The sequence below is a fragment of the Protobothrops mucrosquamatus genome, unplaced genomic scaffold (assembly GCF_001527695.2).
Source record: "Protobothrops mucrosquamatus isolate PMUCROS unplaced genomic scaffold, P.Mucros_1.0 scaffold1301, whole genome shotgun sequence".
NCBI classification, from domain to species: domain Eukaryota; kingdom Metazoa; phylum Chordata; class Lepidosauria; order Squamata; family Viperidae; genus Protobothrops; species Protobothrops mucrosquamatus.
This window is the reverse complement of record NW_015387502.1, coordinates 346,890-368,884: the sequence shown is the minus strand read 5'-3', so window position 1 is coordinate 368,884 and position 21,995 is coordinate 346,890. Positions and strand designations below refer to the sequence as shown.

The 21,995-nt window shown below is 34.5% G+C and overlaps 1 protein-coding gene across 1 annotated transcript in view; it reads right to left on the bottom strand.

The window, feature by feature from the left end:
• LOC107292234 (neuroligin-4, X-linked) overlaps window positions 1–21,995 on the bottom strand; it is a 36,479-nt gene that overhangs the window by 7,990 nt on the left and 6,494 nt on the right. The window contains exons 3-4 of the mRNA XM_015821308.1: window positions 11,617–11,802; window positions 9,150–9,939 (exon numbers count right to left, since the gene is read on the bottom strand). Of these exons, the coding sequence (XP_015676794.1) occupies window positions 9,150–9,939; window positions 11,617–11,802 (976 nt within the window). The remainder of the gene's footprint in view (window positions 1–9,149; window positions 9,940–11,616; window positions 11,803–21,995) is intronic.

The following is a 21,995-nucleotide window of genomic DNA, read 5'->3' as shown; positions in this document are numbered from 1 at the left end:
TTGGACTAGATGACCTCCACGGTCCCTTCCAACTTTACTATTATTATTATTATTATTATTATTATTATTATTATTATTATTATTATTATTATTATTATTATTATTATTATTATTATTACTACTTCTGGTCTGACACCATGACAAGACAGGTGGAAGAAACCGGGGCTCCGGCTTCTTAGTCCAATTTCGTTCAGTCTGGCGACCCCAAGGGGTCAGTCCAGACGGACTGAAGAAACCTTTTTAAAGAATGGAAGAAAGGCTGCCTGGTAAGCACAGGCAGCCCAAGTCATCATCAGCCAGAAAAAAAAGCAAGGAGCCCCGGTGCTCCACCAAACAGCTGATTGTCAACAGTATGCTGAAACTGGGTGAGCCTGTTTTTTATTCCTTTTCCTTATGGACTCAGAAATACTGATCCCCTGATTGGGAAAAATCTACAAAGTAAAGACCCCAGAAGGACTAGGGAAGAAGAGAGTTAAAAGCGGCGAGAAATTACAAGAGGGGGAAGGAATTTAAGGAATATAAAAGAATACTTAAAAATGGAACTTAGTTCGACTTCAAGAAAGACTACTTAACCTCCAAGACATGGGAAAAAAATTAGATTTAATTTCTAGGGTAAATAACCTACAAAGAACTTTAAAAGAAAACTTTGTAAAAAACTTTTAAAGCTGGATATAGACAATACAGTGTATGAGGACATCTAGTGGTGAAAGGAGATACTACAGTAATACCAAATAATGAAAGAATTTGAAAAGTGTTTGACCTTGAAACAACACTTGGTGTAAACAAAGTGCCTTTATATGATTTTGCATGAGAAAAGACTCTCTACAATTATATCTGTTGACTCTAGATATAACCAAAACAGGAATTATTTGGAGACAGCGGGCATTTTACATTTGTGATTTGACTGGAGGATTTGGATTTAGCCTAAGATAGTTGGCTTTTTTCTTTTTTTTCTCCTTGAGAATTTGGATCTAGCCTAAAGTAGTTGGCTCTTTTCATGGTTTGGATTTTAGCCTAAGATAGTTGGCTCAAAAAATGAGTGCATCAAATCTCACTAGACTTATGAAAAAAACTTCCTCTGCACCTTCTGTTGGAACATCTAGTCCAACAAGCCAGGGATCTATTGAAACAATGTTGCAGCATGAGAAAATAAGCACTGCCCAAACTGAGATGCAAACCACATTAAAATTAATTCAAGAATCAATACAGAGAAACCATGATGAGACAAAAAGTAATTATGATAAATTAAATGAACAAATGTTGGATATAAAGACACAATTTGAAGCTCATCAGCAAATGATTGTTAAAAATGAACAAAGAATTCAGAAAATGGAAAATAAATCAGATAATATTGACAAAAAATGGAAGTACTAATGCAAGAAAATGAAAAATTAGAACAAGCAAATCAAAACCTAGAAAGAACGGTGGCGATCTTAGAAATGGAGAAAGCGGAACATTACTTAAGATTTCAAAATATTCCTGAAGACAGAGAAGAAGATATAGCAGTTGTGATTATTGATTTATTGGCAGAGGCTTTGAAAGCAGACCGAGCAGAGATACAAATGGAGATAGATGAAATATTTTGAATGAATTCAAGCTATGCAAGGAAATATAAACTACCCAGAGAAGTTCATGTAAGATTCATAAAGAAAACAACAAGAGATGAAATACTGAGAAAAGTTAGAGATGAGCCAATACAAGAATAAAGAAAATGTGGTGTTAAAGCAGATCCCCAAGAGAGTAAGAGACACCTGAAGACAATATCACTTCTTAACTACAAAGCTACATGCAAAAGGTATAAACTTCAGATGGTTAATGCCAGAAGGGATCTTAATCAACTGGAATAATACAAGATACCGACTGGACTCAGTTTGGAAGGTACAAGACTTTGATGAAAGAAATCAAGCTTCTTTAAATGAAGGAGTACAATATCAACAAGAGAAGAGAAATGATCAGAAACAAACAGAAGAAGCAACTGAGGAAGCAACTATACAAATAGAAGAAGAGAAACAGAAACTTGATCAAGAGAGTGAGGGAATAGCTAGAGAACAGAGGACTATGAGATTGACAAGACCTAAATATAAGTAATTGAAATGGAGAAAGAAAACAGATTTTTTTCACTGAATATAAATGGACTGAATACCCCATCAAAAAGAAATATTTTTTTAGAAAACTACAGAAATTAAACATAGATATAATTTGTTTGCAAGAGACACATATAAAAAGACAATATTACAAACTGTTGGAATATCCCAAAATTGGGAAACTTTACCATGCATCAGTGCAGCAGAAAAAAAACAGGTGCAGCTGTATATATTAAAGAGACAGTAGACTCTAAAATGATTTATTCAGATGAAAAAGGAAGAATTATGATGGTAGAAATATTTCTACATAAAAAACAAACATTGTTGGTAGCAATATATGCACCAAATAATAAACAGGAAGAATTTTATCAAAATCTCCACAGAAAAATAACAGAAATGGAGTATCAAAATATTTGCTTAGTAGGAGATTTCAACGCAACAGTGGACGGGACATTAGACTACAAAAGTAGCAAAACAAGAAAAAGGGGGGGGGGAAGACTACCTAAGACTTTTTTTTAATATGATAGAGGAAATTGGGGTACAAGATGTCTGGAGGGAAATTAATCCAGGAAAATTACAATATACATTTTATTAAAATAGTCATAAATCCTGGTCCAGAATTGACATGATTTGGATGACATCTGAATTGAGGACAAGTATGCAGGAGATTGAGATAGAACCAGGTACATGGGCAGACCACAACCCCTTAAAAATGACATGGAGAGGAATACCAAAAAAATTAAGATGGACCTTGAATCAATCTATATTAAAAGAAAAAGAATTTGTAGAACCAGCAACAAAATAAATGGAGTTTTTCTTTAAAGAAAACAAAAAAGAAGATACAACATTATAAAATGTATGGGATACAACTAAAGCATATTTTAGAGGTATAGCTATAACATACATGGCGAAAAAAATAAACAGAAAGACAACAATACATATTATTAAGGGAAGAATTTGAAAAATTAGAATTAGAACTGCAAATGAATCTGCAAAATAAGATTCTGAAAAGAGAAATGGAAACAATAAAACATAAATTAAATTTGTTGGATTCAGAAAAATTGGCACAGCAAATAAAAAGAGCAAAACATTTTTTTTTCAAAATGCAAACAAACCAGGAAGATGGTTAGCTTACAAACTTTAAAAACAGAAGGAGAAGAAACTGATAAATAATTTAGTAGATGAAAAAGGTTGCCTACAATTTAAAAATGAAGAAATAAAAAAGATAATTAAAGAATACTATAAGAAACTGTATGATATAGAAGAAATTCTAAGGGAGAAAATAATTCAATATCTGGAAGAAAATAATCTTCCAAAAATTTCAGAAACTTTTAAAACTATGCTAGAGGAAAAAATAACAATGATGGAAATAACAGAGGCTATAAGAAGACAAAAAAAATGAGAAAACACCGGGGCCAGATGGACTACCGGCGGAGCTATATAAATCTTTACAAGATATATTAAGTGAACCATTGAAGGTTATACAATGAACTTTTGTTGGAGGCTAAACTCCCAAATACATAGACAGAGGCAAATATTACCTTAATATCAAAAGAAGATTCAGACTTGACACAGATAAAAAATTACAGACCGATATCATTATTAAATGTGGATCATAAAATTTTCACTTCAGTAATAGCAGAGAGATTGAAAAGATTTTTAACTGAATTTATACATTCAGATCAAAATGGTTTTTTGCCAAAGAGACAAATTAAAAATAATCTAAGAGTGATAATGGATATATTGGAATGTTATGAATTACATCCAGGGAAACAATTGGCACTAATATTTTTAGATGCCCAAAAGGCATTTGATAATGTTTCCTGGCAATTTATGATTCAACAATTAAAAATAATGGACTTTGGACAAAACTTTATAAATATGATTAAAACAATATACAATAAACAAACAGCGAAAGTGATTGTGAATGGAGATTATACAGAGAACTTTGACATAAGAAAAGGTACAAAGCAAAGATGTCCATTATCTCCATTGTTATTTATTTTAACCTTGGAAGTTCTAAATAGAAATATTAGACAAGATACAGAAATTAAAGAACTAGAAATAAAAAGTGAAACATACAAATTACAAGCATTTGCAAATTTTGGTATTTATTTTAGAAGAACCCTTGGAGATTATTCCTAAACTATTGGGAAAGATAGAACAGTATGGAGAAATAGCAGGACTGAAAATAAACAGAAAAAAAGTTAAAATAATAGTTAAAAATCTTTCAGATAAACAAAAAAAATAAATGTCAGAAAAAATAGAACTACAAATAGTTAAAAAGATTAAATACCTGGGGATATACTTAACAGCAAGATGTTCAACGATAAAGGAAGATAATTATACAAAATTATTGAATCATATAAGAGTGGACTTGGAAAAATGGAAAAACTTGCAATTGTCAATATTAGGAAGAATTGCTACAGTGAAAATAAATATACTATTGAAAATTTTATTTCTATTCCAAACAATATCTATAAAACTTGAGAAAACATTCTTTGAAGATTTAAATTCATTAATTTTGAAATTTATTTGGCAAGGAAAGCTAGAATTAACATGAAAATGTTACAAGATGCCAAGGAAAATGGAGGTTTTGGTTTACCAGAGTGGGTTTTATATTATCAAGCATCTGTATTAACATGGGTAAAAGAATGGATAATTTTTAGAAACAAAAGGTGGTTATATTTGGAGGGGCATGATTTACAATTGGGGTGGCACCCTTTCTTATGGTATGGGAAAAATAAAATTCATACGTACTTTCAAAAATCCGGACATACAGAGATATTCTAAATTCTGAAGGAAATTTAAAATCTAAACAAGAAATGGAAAATCAGGGTATCAATTTATCATGGTGGGCACATTTACAAATGCAAGTTAGATATGATAAAGATGTTAAACTGCATGGATTTTACAAGGAGCAAACTTTGTTTGATAAGATATTATTAACTTCTGATGAGAAATTAAGAATTTTTATAATTTTCTATTAACTTTGAAAATGGAAAATTAATAAGTTAAAGAAACAATGATAAGATGGGTAAAAAAATTGGATACAATATAGAACTGGAAAAATGGCAAAATTTGTGGGAAATAAATTATAAATTGACAATGTCAACTTCTTATAAAGAAAATTTATATAAAATGTTTTATAGATGGCACTTGCCACCAGCAAGACTAGCAAAAATGTTTAAAAACATGTCAGATAGATGTTGGAAATGCAAACATAAGTCAGGTACTTATTACCGTGTTTGGTGGACATGTGCCAAAGCAAAGAGTTATTGGAAAAAGATACATGCCTGGCTAGAAAATTTTTTGGGAGAATATGTAGATTTTAAACCTGAACTTTTTTTAGTAGGTATAATGCCAGAAAAGACTGATTGCATATATTTGACTTTGCATGTTACAACAGAGGCAAGAATTATATTTGCGCAGTATTGGAAAAATGAAGAAATACCATTAGATGAAGAAATAATTTTAAAAAAATATTAGAATGTGTGGAGATGGATAGACTGACTCTGAGGCTGAAAGAAAAGGAAGAAACAAAATATTATCAAACTTGGGACTTATTTTATCAATGGCTAGAGGAAAGAATGAAGGATTAGGAATTAAATATGTATTAGCGAATGTAAACTCAGACAGCACGTTTGTTGAATAAATACTATTGAATGTAAAAAAAAAGAAGAAATAATAAAAGGTCTAGAGTAAACTCTAACCACTTTGAAACTCAACCCACAAAATGAGAAACCCCAAACCTTGCAAGAAAAGTGTGTCCAAATTGACCATAATAATGATCAAATAACTTCTAAAAGAATTGATCCCTTACACATGGAAACATGTCACTCATAGAAAAAAAACACAAACCTAGAACAAAACCCCTGTCCAACCCAACCCACACTGATGCAGCCCCACTGGTGCTGAGCAATCAATTTCATAGACTTGTCCCTGGAAGAAAACACGCAGACACCTACAAAAGAAGCACCATCAAATGTTTCTAAAATAGTAGCAATATGAAGTGCTTCTGTGATAGACACCCCAAAACTCCCTAGAAAAAAAAAGGTGAGTGTTGGTGATATGAGATTCAGTTCTCAAGGGAACAAAATCACAAAAACTGGGAAGAACGTTTTTGGAAAACGCTTGGCTCAACTTATCAACTAAAACTGAGGGGGAGGGGGAGCAATCTTTAGGATCTCCAGGACCTAATTACAAGCAAAAACCCCTAGAAAAGCAATCAAATAATGAGGTAAGGAGGGATAGGAAGGAAGACAAACTCAAATGTCAAACATAGGAAGCATACCCAGAGTCAGACAAAAAGATATCAAATGCCTATATACAAATACACAAAGTTTGGGGAACAAACAGGGTGAATTAGAATTATTAATACATGAAGGTAGATATGATATAATTGGAATTACTGAAGCTTGGTGGGATGGAACATACTGATAGAAGAATATAAAGCGTTAAAAATAAACAGACTCCATAAAAGAGGAGGTGGAGTTGCACTCTATGTAAAAGACCACTATATTGCTACAGAAATGCATGAGACCAAAGACGAAAACCTCCTAGAATTCACATGGGTCAATATAAAAGAAAAAAAGAATTTCATTGCCATAGGTATATACCACAGGCTACCCAACCAAGCAGAAAAAATAGATGGATTCTTTGCCAACTGGTTAACAAATGTATGTAGGAAATATAAATAACAAGAAAAAAATCAAGGAAACAGTCAGTCCACTAAAGAGAGAAGATGGCAAGGAAGTAACAGGCAGCAGAGAGAAAGCAGAGCTGCTTAACTCATTCTTTGCATCGGTCTTCACACAATCTACCAAAAACAACTGAAAAAGACAGACTAGAAATAAAAGTTAAAATAAGAAAAAAATGGTAAGAGAACCCCTGTCTGATCTTGATGAATATAAATCACTGGGACCTGATAGATTACATCCCAGAATTCTGAAGGAGCTGGCAGATGTAATCTTAGAACCATTGTACTATATATTTAAAAAATCCTGGAGCACAGAGAACTACCAGAGGATTGGAAATGGGCTGATGTGGTTCCCATCTTCAAAAAAGGAAAAAAAAAACAGACCCAGGAAATTACAGACCAATTAGCCCAATATCAATACCTGGGAAGATACTGGAAAAGATAATTAAAAAACAGATCTGCGAACATTTAGAAACAAATAATGTTATAACTAGAAGCCAGCATGGATTTATTAAAAACAGATCATGCCAAGCCAATCTTATTTCATTCTTTGACCAAGTAACTAAATTAGTAGACCAGTATAGTATATTTAGACTTCAGCAAGGCATTCAACGACAAGGAATAACGGATGGAAGCTGATCAAGGAGAGATACAACCTAGAGATAAGGAAAAGATTTCTGACAGTGAGAACAATCAATCAGTGGAACAGTTTGCCTTCAGATGTTGGGGGAGTTTAATCACTGGAAGCTTTCAAGAAGAGACTGGACTGTCATCTGTCAGAAATGGTGTAGGGTCTCCTGCTTGGGTGGGGGGTTGGATTAGATGACCTACAAGTCCCTTCCAATTCTGATGTTATGTTGTGTTGTGTTGTGACGTGATGTTATGTTATTTATGATTTTTATGGGAAAAATTACCAGGGTTGGAGGTCAGTGGAATTAATCTATCTGTCCAATCATCCATGCATCCATTTCTCCATCCATCCAAAATGTAAGAATGCAGTTGAGATTTAAGAGTCAAGAAAGAAAGAGGAGTACATCACTTTTTAATAAAGAGAAGGATATGTTCTCTCCTGGTTTCTTTGTGGAACAGAAACAATTGCTTGCTTTTTTTCATGATATGCCAGTCTGACTTTCTTAAATCCTATGAAATCTACTTAAGTTCCTGAATGAATCAGGACACTATGTTTTTCTCTGAACTGTCCAATATTGCTGCATATCATTTTCTGTACTGCAGTAGAGCTGCAGTTCTGAAAGCATGGATTTGCCATAAAGGTTCGTTGGAAAGATTGATGGGCCCTTACTTAAAAGGACCTTTCTTAAAATTCAATACTAAGACAAGAAGAGAGAACAAAAAAAGTTTCAAAACCTGAAACAAAAGAACAACCATCACTGCTATCTAGAGGGGGAAATACTGCATTATTAATTAAGATAATAGTTATATAAAATGTTTTCTGTTAGCTTTACCAATAAGTTCCTCTGACCTATTGTAGCATTATGTTCCTTTCATATGCTTCACAAATGTATAGTGAGCTTTCACATTTAAGAAACTAAAAATAAAATTTAAAATTAATCATATACCTGGATGAAGAAACAAATATATATAATTACTTCTATTGCATCTTCTACCCCATCTTTAATTTTAAAAAGGCAACCAATTAATTATATAAAAAAACCACAATGGCAGTATTGATTAAATAATTTTCCCTTTTTTTTTCTTTGTAACACATTATATGCCCTAAATGTTATGGGAATATACAATGCTGAGAAAACAGGGCTGAAATAGACAAACTAACCACATTGTTGCTATTTATGAAACAATTTAATGTGACAAAGATATCTCTCAGCCATAGCAATATCTATATACAGAAATCAAATGTGCTTGATGATTGAATTATATTTTGTATTGCAATTCTTCCAAAGAAATGTAGTTGGATGGCAAGAAATATGAGCTTTAGTCTTGATAATACCTAAAAATGGCAAATTTGCTTTAGTGCCTTGCCTCTTTTAAACTGGGTTGGTGGGACAAGGCCTATTTTAGTCAAAGATGATAAACTTAATTGTATAAGGTCCAAGGACTTGAAAGCTATTCAGAATAATTTGTAAAAAAGACAAAATAATCAATCCTTATACTTTTACATATAGAGAGATCAAATTCCCCAAAATCTACACCATGTTCTTTTAAGCTAGCCTTGTTTGTATATTATATTTGGAAAACACTGCTTTCATTCTACAGCAGGGTGCCTTCTGTGAAACAAGGACAGGTCCAACAAGAAGGATTTTATAACAATATCAAAAAATAACCTTTTATCATTATAATTATATTATTATAAAGCAATGAAATGTCTAAAATTTTAGGTGTCATCCTACCCTGTTTTGGCAAAGTTTGTCCAATAGGTCATAACAACCGCACTGAGCATGACATCATTCTTTGAAAAGTTGCAGTTGAATAATTCAGTAGGACCTATCATGGGGATACCAAACACATAAGGGACTTCATCACCATGTGCAGAATCAGCCCAAGTGGGTTTCATTTCACTTTGGCAATGGTGATAAAATGCATAGAAGTAGGTTGGAGAACCATATTGAGCATGGAGATCTGCTGTGGCAACAGCTGGTGCAACCCATTGGTGGTCAGTAAAAAGTGCTACAAGAGTCTTCCTTCGTGTTTCAGGATTCTCCTTGTCTGCCCAATCTGTGTACATGAATTTAATGGTTTCTCTTAGAGTATCTTTCCCTTCTGGATAACCATATAGATTGTCCACAAAATTAGATACGGAGAAATCAAAATCATTTGGAGATATGCCTTCTTCATTATCCACAATTCCATCTACAAATTTTAAACCTTCTCCTTGGTTTACACCAAGCATTATATCATAGTTCAGAAATTCTCCCTGTTCCATTAGAATCTGTGGATCATCTGGAATTACATCCCCATCAATCACAGGCCCAAAGGCAATGTGGTATGTAGCTGGCGTGATTGTTTGCTGAATGAGTTCTTTGTAGTTCTTATTCCGAAAGCATTCAACTAAGTCTGTAGTGTCCAAAGTGTTGCATCCCACTTTTTCTGCCAAAATTGCAGTGTACTTGGCAGGCTGGTAATTCACTGCCCAGCTGGACAGGGCTGTTCCACTTTGAATGATTGCTTTTTGGAACAGACCTGCAGGTGCAAAAGTGAAAATTAAAATACACACACAAACAAAAGTTGACAAAGCAAAAGGAATATTTACATGATATCACGAAGACGTACTGATTAAGAGAAAGCACTGTTCAATTTGCTTAGAACAATGACAACAAAATATTATTGCAGTCCTCTTGCCAAATGATAGCTATATTTCCTCTCATATTCAATGTTCATTGTATAAAAAAATCCAATGTGAATATCTAGGATATTCATCTATGTAACAGGATGTTACATAGGATGTTACTTTCTCTTCCTAACATAGATACATGTTGATAGCAATTGTTATCTGGCAACATTAACTTTTTTATTTTTAAAAACCTGTAATGCTTTTGTCATTTGTATCTGGACTTTGCTAAGCTTCACAAAATCTCTTATACATAAGCTACTTCAAAACAGAGAACTGATTTGACAATCAAGTCTGCAGATTTTGTTCAATGGGATGATTTAATCAACTCAACTTCAAACAGAATAGTGGAGTAGAATATTTCAGTAGAATATTGTGCAGTCTAACACAAATTTATATCTTTTTTTTCTTTTGCAGTATGCGTGGTTGACCAATCTAATTGTGGCAAAAGATTTTTGGATGCTGTATTTTTTAGAATGGAATTGTACTAATTTGATCCTGATTAGTTTATTGATTTAATCTATATATTATGAAAACACTTATTCTCATGACTTTTAACTGGGCAAATAATGTATCATAGGGCAACAATTTTTGAGCCAAGGGACCTCAAGTGGGCTAACTTACAGAATGCATTCAAAATCTGTGACCCATGTCTCCCGTGGTAATGAAATTTGGAAAGGCTGTGGCTGCTATAGGTTGCTGCTGCACTACTAGACTGCTGCTGCAGTCATGTGATCTTCATTTTCAATGTCTCTTGAAAGTTTCCCAGCCAGTCTCCCAATGCCTTGCTTCCTCCCCCATTCATCAGCAGCCACTTACCTACCTGTCAAAAAGGGAAGGGAAGGGAAAGGAAGGGAAATTTCCATTGTTACCTGTCAGATTCCCACAAGGAAACTCAGTGAGGAAGCTGGTAGGAAGTTGGAAGTTGCTTCTGCTCCCATTACTTTTTTACCCACCCTTGGTCATTCTGTTTCTTTGTTTAGATAAGGAAATATCACTGAAACAATGATCCATGCAGGCATGTGTGTCTAGTATTACATAAGTTGCTGATATCATACAGGTAGTCCTTGACTTACAACCATTTGTGACCATTCAAAGTTATAGACACACTGAAAAAATGAATTTTCCACTTACGATCCAACTCATCTCCATGGTCATGTGATCAAAGTTTGACACTGGCAACTGGCATGTATTTATGAAAATTGCAGTCTCCTGGAGTCATGTGATCACCTTTAGCAACCTTCTAATAAGCAAAGTCAATGAGGAAGCCAGATTCATTTAACAACTGTGTTATTAACTTAACAACTGTAGTGTTTCACTTAACAACTGTGGCAAGAAATGTCATAAAATGGGGTAAAATTCACTTAATAAATGTTTCACTTAACAACAGAAAATTTTGGCTCAATTGTGGTTGTAAATTGAGCATTACCTGTAGTAATTTCTAGAACTAATTCCTACTGTTTTTGCAACCCATTCTTACTTTATGACTATTAAAATTATATTATTTAACATGGAGAATGGTTAGGTACCTTCTGAATAGTGGGATAATGTCAACAAACTAACACAAGATGCTCCAGCTCCTGATCCAAAAATAGTGACTCTTTTGGGGTCTCCTCCAAATGATCCAATATTTTCTTCAATCCATCTCAGAGCTTGAATTTGGTCAAGTAATCCATAATTGCCTTTTGCTGCTTGGTCTCCAGTACTTAGGAAACCTACAAATTAAAAAAAGAAAGAAAAAAAGGAGGAAAGAATACATTAAACTCACTGGTCAATGATTGAGTTACAGAGCATGCACAATGTATCTTTCCATCTTCCGATTTTCAAAAGCTTACAGTTCTACTTAAATATAATTAATACAAGCTTTAAGGACCCAATTATTTTTTCTGTCATATAAAAATGTAGGAAGTATGGGAATTTTTGTTTCTTTTACATTTATTCTGCTATAGCAATTACAATATTAAGAAAGGTTTTTTTTTTTTTAAAAAAAATGTTTTACAATAAAGTAGAATTAGCTTATCTGCCCTTGTCTGGTCTATGTAATAAGGCAGATAGGAGCTGACAATTTTGAGGCCTAACCCAAAGACAACTTTGTGAGATCCAATCAAATCCAATTCTCTTCAGGGAGGGAAGATTTTTTTTAACAATCTTTTATTATTTTTTATTTATTTATTTATTTTTATTTATTTAATTGAATTTTTACCCCGCCCTTCTCCTTACGGACTCAGGGCGGCTGACAGCCTGATAAAAAACAAATACAAAAAACCCCAATTTAAAAAACATAATTAAAATGAAATATTGGATTTGGCCTGTGTCAATTTAAAATTGTTTTTAAAACCCCACTAAAAATCTCCCCCTAGGCCAGTCCTGCTTGTTGAAATAGCCATGTCTTAAGGGCGCGGCGGAAGGAAGGGAGATCCGGGATCACCCGGATCTCTGGGGGTAGTTCATTCCAGAGGGTGGGAGCTCCCACCGAGAAGGCCCTCCCCCTGGGAGTCGCNAGTAGAGCCCTGAGGATCGGAGCACCCACAAGCTTGTAAGCAGCGTGTGCGTGCTCCCAAAACCCGATATGGTCCTCTGCTCCCGCCGTATCTGCCCCTCCCACTGACCGTACTAATCACACCACCCTCTATTAACCCCCCAGTCTCCTCCCTTACCATTCCGCGCCCCCCAGACTGGACTGGCCTTGGCCTCAGAGAGGGCTCCCCCAAGTCCCCTCGGGCCAACCCCGAACCCCCTAAAAACCCCGAACCCCTTAAAAATTTACTAAAACACCCCTTTAAAAAGACCCTCAGTTTCAGCTTCTTTTGGTCTCTTTTAGCTGCATACCACCTCTCGGGGCTCCACACCCCGTCATTGAGGCAGGCCCTTAGAATTGAATTGGGCCACACCTGCGCGAGGGGGGAATCGCGCAGGGCCAGCAGTTCTGTCCTGAGGTACATCCCAGTCAGTCACAGAGTCCAGCAGCAGAAAGCCAAGAAAGGGGGGGGAAAACAGTCCTCCTAAACGTTAGTTCAGTTCCGGGGGCTGAGACAGATGGAAAAGTAGAGATAACCCTAACCTTAGTTTGTGGGTTATGTCCTACTGTAGAATTTTGCAACTTTGGGTAAACTGCTACTGTAGAGAAATGCTGTGAAAATAATTTTGCAGTGTTTCTTTGGGATCATGAGGCAGGCAATTTTTTATATTGTTACTATTACTATAATTCAATTCTCAAGGTAGCCTAATTTGTCAATGATTCAAAGCAACATAGAAGAACCATTTAAAATGCCTTTAAAAATGATATAATGTAGAGCAGGAGTCCCCAACCCCTGTGCCACGACCCAGTACCAGTGCGCAAAAGTGGCGGGCGAGTGTGTGTTGCGCAGCTCCAATTGTGTGAGTGGTGGGTACGTTTGCCCGCTGCTTGTGCAAATGGAGCTGCGCGTGTGCACTTGCCCACCGCTCATGCAGAACCCACCGCTCATGCACTTGCCCACCGCTCATCCCCTCTTCCTCCCTGCTGGTCCACAAAGCCAGAAAGGTTGGGGAACTCGGATGTAGAGTCAATGCCATAACAATGCTTCCAAGAAATACACAAAAACAGTTATGTAATACAGTTATGTAATACAGTTATTTAAATCACTCATGCCGAAAAGGCCAAATTTTCAATATAGGTAGGAACTTCTGCTTTGTGCAATCTCCTTGTTTCTTTTTTGTTTTTAAAGGGAATGTACATTAGTAGCTTGGTTCCATTCTTCCATGTAGATTTGGAACTTCCTCATGGAATGTCCATTCTCCTTGGCCACAAAGAGCAAACATAGTGAAGGAAAAGATGGGTCATTTTATATTGAGGAAGATGATGGTTGTTGCCTAGAAGGAAGGAGCTTAGAGCATTTCTAAAAAGTTGCAGAGGTATCAGAAGTAAAACTGATGCTTGTTTAATTTCACCATAGTCTGCCCTGGTCTAAACAATATATTTGAAAGAGAGTAAATAATATATATTGTACTGAATATTATCATTAGTGTTATACAACAATATTACATTGTTATACATTGTTACATAAACATATGAGCCGTGGTGGTGCAGTGGTTAGAATGCAGTATTGCAGGCTAGTTCTGCTGACTGCCGATTGCCAGCAGTTCAAGGTTGACTCAGCCTTCCATCCTTCCGAGGTCGGTAAAATGAGGACTAAGATTGTTGGGGGGGGGGCAATATGCTGACTCGGTAAATTGCTTAGAGAAGGCTGTAAAGCACTAGGAAGTGGTGTCATTGCTATTGCTATATTCATTTAGTTTCTCTAGAGATTTCTCCCATCTTGATTTTAAAAAAATAAGATGGCAATTCTCCCCATAGGCTGCATCAGTCACATTGAAAATGTTAGGATTTTAAAAAAATCAAAATTGTGCATAAGATTGAAATCTGCCTACTTAATAAAATCGATACATATTTTCTTTGGCAATTTAAATCTATAGACACGAGCAGTTATTCATGAAAAGCAAATACATATTCATTAAAAATATTAAACATGTAATATTTTATTCAAGTTGTACCCAGATGCCACAACTTATATTTAGAAAATATAAGTTANGGGGGGGCAGATTAAACAGCCCCTCTCCTCCTCCACCAAACCTCCATCTAACCCCCCCACCATCCAGCCAAAGAGGCCTACCCGTCACAAATCCTTAATATTTTATAAACAACATTTTGTGTGGATTCCAATATTTAGCTTACTAATACATGTTAAACTCCTTTCTCTACCTCCCTTTTCTAGCCATTGATAAAATGTATCCCATATTCTGAAGTATTCTGAATCTTCTTTCTCTTTCATTTTCAATGTCCATTGGTCCATTTCTGCACCAATTTTTTCTTTATTATCTCTTCCTCTGCTGGTAATTCTTCATCTTTCCAATACTGAGCAAATACAAGTCTCACTGCAGTTAGTAAATGTAACATTAAATATAGACATTCTTTCTCATAATTTCCTACAGTTATGCCTAACAAAAATAATTCTGGTTTAAAATATACATGTTTTCTCTAACCATATATGTATTCTTGACCAAAATCTTTTGGGGCATGTCCACCAAAGTTGATAGTATGTGCCTGGCTTTTGTCTACATTTCCAATAATTGATACGACATATTTTTGAACATTTTTGCTAACCTCATAGGTATTAAGTAAAACATTTTATGTAGGTTTTCTTTGTAAGCCACAACCTTTGTTATTTTAGAGTTTCTTTCCCAAAGGCTTTGCCAATTTTCTAACTCTATGTTATGCCCAAAGTTTTTGCCCATATTATCATTGTTTCTTTAACTTGTTCCTCTTTCATCTTTAAACTTAATATATATTTATACAGTTTCTTAATCAATTTTTCATCTAGTATCTGGTCAAATTCTGTTTGTTCTTTATAAAATCCAGATGTTTTAGCATCTTTTTCATATCTCATTTGAATTTGCAGGTGTGGCCACCATGATAAATCAATGCCCTGTTCTCCCAGTTCTTGTCTAGATTTTAGTTTCCCTTCAATATTCAAAATGTCTTTATAAGTCAAAATTTTCTCATAGTTAATTAGGTTTGGGTGAACAAGCGCTTCCATTGTTGAAAGCCATCCAGGTTTATAAATTTTCACTTTTATCATTTCCCATTCTAGAAGAAGTGCGTTTCTTATATAGTGGTTTTGAAAGTATCTATGTATTTTATTCTTCCCATACCATAGGAAGGCATGTCATCCAAGTTGTAGGTCATGCCCTTCTAGGTATAGTAATCATTTATGTCTAAGGGTTATCCATTCTTTTAACTATGTTAATACAGATACTTGATATTATAAAGCTCAATCTGGCAGCCCAAATCCTCCATTTTCTTTCGCTTCTTGTAGCATTTTCAATCTAATTCTGGCTTTTTTCCTTGCCAAATAAATTTCAAGATCAATGTATTTAGTTCATCAAAGATTTCCCCCCCAAATTTTATAGGTATTGTTTAAAATAAAAAGAATAATTTTGGTAAAATATTCATCTTCACCGTTGCTATTCTCCCTAACACTGAAAGTTGTAGATTTTTCCATTTTTCCACGTTTAGTTTTATTTGTTTTAATAATTTTACATAGTTGTCTTTTTTATTATTGCACATCTTGCTGTTAAGTGTATCCCCAAGTATTTAACTTTCTTAACTAATTGAAGATATGTTTTTTCTGACAGTTGATTTTTTTCTCTTTATCTGTAAGGTTTTTGATTTCGCTTTGGTCTTTTCTCTATTTATTTTCAGTCCTGCCATTCTCCAAATTCTTCTATCTTTTTCAGAAGCTTGAGGCTTGTCTCAAGCAGCTCTTCTAATATAAAAACCAAGTCATCCACGAATGCTTGTAGTTTGTATTTTTCATCTTTTAGCTGCATTCCTTTGATTCCTGAATCTTGCCTAATAATTCTATTAGGCAGAATAATTTTATGGTAGTTGCACCCTATCTCCCAGAATATGTATGTATGTATGTATGTATGTATGTATGTACGTACATACGTATGTATGTATGTATGTATGTATGTACGTTTATACATACTTTGGGAGTCAGGGTACAACTACCATGAAATTATTCTTCCCTCCCCATCCAGTTCACAACTGCACAGTATCTTGTCTTGGACTCATCTCTGGAATGTGCTATCTCCTGCCTCGGAACCACAGTGCTACTGCCAACTTCCTCCTGCTCCCATTCCTTCTTCAGGTACACTATCCCTACACAGCTGGTGGGATGGAGTGAGGTATTATCAATATGGGATGGGCAAGAGAACCTTTGGAAGCTCTGATCCAGTGCATGGAGATTATTAGGACCAGAGAGAGAGAAACAACATAGGCTTAATTCCATATAGTAAGCATAGCAACTATTTCCAAAGGTAGTTCATCTTGGACATTAAATGAACTTTAATGAAACATCTGGATATCCCCATGGACTCACAAATTATGCATGAATAGAAGATAGAAACTATGACCTTTGCATAGTAACATGTTGTATACCAGTTGTGACTATTTATGAAAAAGAAAACTTTTCTCTAGGTTTTGATCTTGTCATCTAATGGCTAGACTGCTATAGTTTGTTTTATATCAATCAGCCCTTGAAAATTATATGGAAATCTATTGATTCAGCACACAGTAGCAGATGTAACACCAGTTAACAACAATGGAGTCTGCACTGGCTGCCATCTGAAGGAAAGTCATCTAACGAGGCTCTGTACTCAAATTTCTTAGTGGGGGGCCTTCTGCCTTAATTCCATATAGGTATTATATTTTTGAAAAGCCATAAGCTATATGGGGAGACTTGATCATTTTGCTGCTTGCTTGGTGACATCATCTTCTTATTATAGTGATGTTATTGATGTTTTCATTTTATATTGCTAATCGTAACCTGCTCCCAGTCTTTAAAAGCATGGAAAACACCTACTGACAGCATGAATGTAAAACTAGATAAGAATAATAATTCATAAATTCATTTGATTCTTTATCCTCTTCAATAATACACAAAATAGCAATTCTGCAAAGAACTGTACAGTTAATTTAACAGGACAAGGTTTTGAGCAAGAATGTAGATGAAACTAGCTTTTTTTACTTTGGGTACTCAGACTTCAAAGATCCCACAGTAACAAACTAAAGTTTTTGGTTTTTTTGCAGAGGGTAGGGAAAAGATGTATAAAAGCATCTGGCTTCCTATAGTGCAAACCCCATTTACACTTTTATCTTATTATCAGATTTTGGGAATGGAAATGAGCCATGTTTGCAGGTGGCCTTGTAATTCAGAAAGCTGTCAAATTCACAAGCTTCAGATTTGCTTTGATTTGCTGAAAGGAATTCACTTGGAACAGTTTGAATTCCACAGTATATAGCTTTCTAAGTCCTAATTTATCATTTTTATTATTAAGTTCTCAAGTATGATTTTTAAAACTTTTTTTTACTTCACAGGCATTATTTCTACAAGCCCTTTCAGAATTGCTGCATTTATGCAAAATGTAATTGGAACTGATGGAAAATTCAGACTTCATCACTCCCACTTGAAATATTTGTAGGCACCCAACATTTGAAAAGGTGTCATCCATTAGCATTTGTAAATTATCATAACTGTAAATATAGAGCAAGCTGTCAACTGGAAGCTAAAGGAATTTTTGAGAGCTTTCTTTTCCACAGAAATATTTTAATGTTATTGCTTGTTGTTTGGTATGGGTGGAAGATTGGTAACGCTGAGAAATAGGAGATTATTTGAGTTGAAAGAACATGATTTGAGATTTAGGTGACAAGCCTACCTAAGGTAATACAAAGTTAAGACTAATATACATTTTCAAAATCATTTTGTTAGGCATGCCATATTGAACGTTTGGAACAGGTTTAAAGCAAGATTGAGTCCCAAAATTCCTCTATGATTGTCACTCCAAGAACCTTTTTTAGAAGAGAAATGATAGTCACACAGAGTTGGTTGACCTACATTGATTAATTGATTTTTTTTATGAAGAACTTAGAAAGGAATTGGAGAAGGAGGCTTTTGTTTTCCTTTTTCTTTGTCCCTGGTTTCTTTATGATCAGTTTATAGAAAGATTTAAATTGGATAAGAAGAATTTTAACTTTATAAATGGGAAAAAAAATTATTACGGCCTGGATCTGTGAACCAGATATGAATATGCTATTGCTAAGATGTATAAACTTTATTGAAAATGAATATGGAAGAAGAATATGTTAAATACTGTAACAGTAAATGGACATAATATAATTTTTGATCAATATGAATATATGGAGTAAGGAATTGAAATTCATACTGAATTATAAGAGAATGTATATGATATATGATTGGTCTTTAACACCTGATAAATTATCAAAGATGTATAATGGTGTGTAAAATACATGATGGAAATTTAATCAATCTGAAGATACTTTTTTATCACCTTTGATAGATATGTAAGAAAGCCAAGCATTATTGGGACCATATATGTATTTTAATTCAGAGAATTCTTTAAAAAAATGTACAACTGAAACCAAAGGTTTTTCTTTTAGTTAGATGAATTAGCAGTTTGGAAAAAAAAACATGAAGAACTGAAGAAGCTTCTTGGATGAGAAACAATATGTCTTCAAGGAAAAACAAAGAAAGTCAACGCCTTTTGAAAAAGTACCTTTGGGACAACATAGAACTTTATTTTTATATATAATAATAGTAGCAGCTTTATATGCACAGAAATGGAAGGATATATAGATTCCCACAATGCAAATATGGATGGTGAAGTCAATGGTATCTAACAATTAGAACAGTTTATAGTTATAAAAATACTGTGTATTATTGAATTTTATAGCAAAAGATTAAAGTATTTTTAATTGGAACTGAATCAGAAAAATGTGGAAGTTACTGTATCCTTTTTCTTTTTTCTCCTTCTTTTTATTCCTTGCATTTTTCTCTCTCCCATCGTTCCCCTTTTAATTCTTTTTTTCTGTTTTTTTCTATTTTATCTTTTGTTGTAATTTAATAAAGAAAACCCAATATTTTAATATTTTAATGATGATGATCATCAATATTCTAGAAGATAAATAATATCTTGAATTTTATCTATTGTATTAATAGTAATACAAGTTAACATACTGTAAATAGTAAAAAAGAAAAATATATGAATGGAATAATATTGGAATACAATAAAATGAATGTCAAGCTTCCAGTTTTATGCAAGTAAGGCTATTCATTTAATATAATAATCTGTATCAGACTGTCCAGCTGCTGGTTTAAACCCCCAAATAATTTATTTGGCATTATCTTATGCAAACTGTAAAAATTCACTAACTAGTAGTAAAAAGAATTTTCTGAGAGTTCTAATTTTTACTGTGGAATTGGAACATACATGTAACTTCAGCAAAAGGCTTAAAATTTGCAGCACGGGCACTATTGCTCTATTATTGTCAGAATCCAGTTATATTTCCTTTCTATCTATCTTCTCTGATCTAAAACCAATTCTTACCCTTCCTTGGATCCTGCCATACTCCCAAGGGGGAGAGGAGATATGCATGCGGGTTTATTACTTTCACTATTTACTACAAAGTAACCTTTTGTTTATTCGCCTTCGGGTCTGCTAACCATTACAATGTAACAATTTGCCTCTTATCCTATGCCCCCCTCTGAACTTCTCCACCCTACCAGGCAGCTAGGAAAGGGGATTGAAGAGATACAAACCTCCGGGATCTGGTTTATTTCTCCGTCATCAAAATAAGGTGTGAAGAGCTCTTGAATGATCGTGCACAACGGAGCCGGACTGATGTTATCTTTCCTGGATTTAACACCTAGAAATCTGCTGGTCTGAATTGCCCAGAAGAACTGCGGGGTGGGGGTTGCTTAGGGACACTTTAAAACATTGATCTGTAAGGGAATCCCTCAGATCCTGTCTATTATGCCTGCTATCAACTACTCTTAATAAAAGTTCCTGTTGGAAGAGATTGTTTCCAAGAGTTCTGCTTTCTTAAGATGTGGGTTGAAGTGGGGCCTTACAATTATCATACGAGAGTAGATTTAGATAACTCACTGAACAGTTCCAGTTTGTATAAAGAATTTAACTTCCTTCCTTTCTGACAATCAATAAGTTAATTACATCACTCAAATTTTGAAAAAAATATCCTAAGAGTGATTGTCATATGATAATAACTGTATGGTCAAAAGGAAGGAAGGAAGGAAGGAAGGAAGGAAGGAAGGAAGGAAGGAAGGAAGGAAGGAAGGAAGGAAGGAAAGATTTTTATCTTTGATCTAACCTCAAAGATGAACTTCTGGTTCTTTTATTTTGGAGAATTCAAAAATTTAATTTGCTTTCTAAACTGGTCCATCCAAGGTATAGTTAAAACTAACATTCCCAGAATTATCACCAAAGAAACTTTTTTAAAAGATACTGCTAAGACAGTGATGGGATTAACTGGTAGGCATACATTTCTAGTTTCAAGTTTCAGTTTCTCTCATATTAAATTTATGCAAGACCCCCATCAATAACTACCTCATGTTTAACAAATGAGTTTTTTTCTCTTCAGTAGTTCTGTGCTGATCTTCATTAACTGCAAGAATAATTCTTCTTAATTTAAAACTAATCATCAAAGCAAAGAGTCATTCTCATCTGACACCAAATGAATAAACAAATATTTCTCCACAGGATGAGGCTCTAAAACATTTCATGCTTTGAATACAAGATCATATTTATATATATATAAAAGAACATTAAGAGCCAGGGTAAGATTATGTATTCAAATTCAGTAAACTATAACTATTGCTACTTATATTAATAATCTGAAAAATTTGGACTTCCGGTGGCTTGGCGGCTGCCGAAGGGGGTTGTTTGACAGCCTCCCGTTCAGGACTGCGTAAGAATCGCCGAAACAGTGCGTATCAGCTGTTTGGCGATTTGAAACTTCTCTCCGGGCAAAGGAGAGAAGGAGAGCTTGCTCGTGAGTAGGAGTCGAGTTCCCTAGCCTCCCTGGGTGCTCCCAGCGAGGTGAAGGTGAGAACTCCTCCGGAGCTCAGAGCTCCTCCGCAGATCGGGACGTCTTCGCTGCTAGCGAAGCCAGACGCCGTCTCCACTTCTGATTTTTTTCTGAATTAAATTGTGAGTATTTTTAACAGACGGAGCTAACTAGGAAACCTGGACCTTCTATAAAGAACTGAAAACTTTGACTCAGAATTTAAAGTACTCTTCTCAATGATTGAAAATCGAAAGTTACTTTTTGGAGAAAAAAAATGGCTGCGATTTGCCGCTTCTTTGTTCTAAAGAGACACTTTTACTTTCCTTCCGGTTGTGGATGGCTACATTGTTAAAACTGTAAAAAATCTTCAAAAATTAAGGAAAAATCTCCAAAAAATAAGAAAAATTAAAGGAAAATTTGTTTGACTTTTAACTGTTTTGGACTGTATATTAAAACTCTTTTTAAACTTAAGAATGGCTTCTA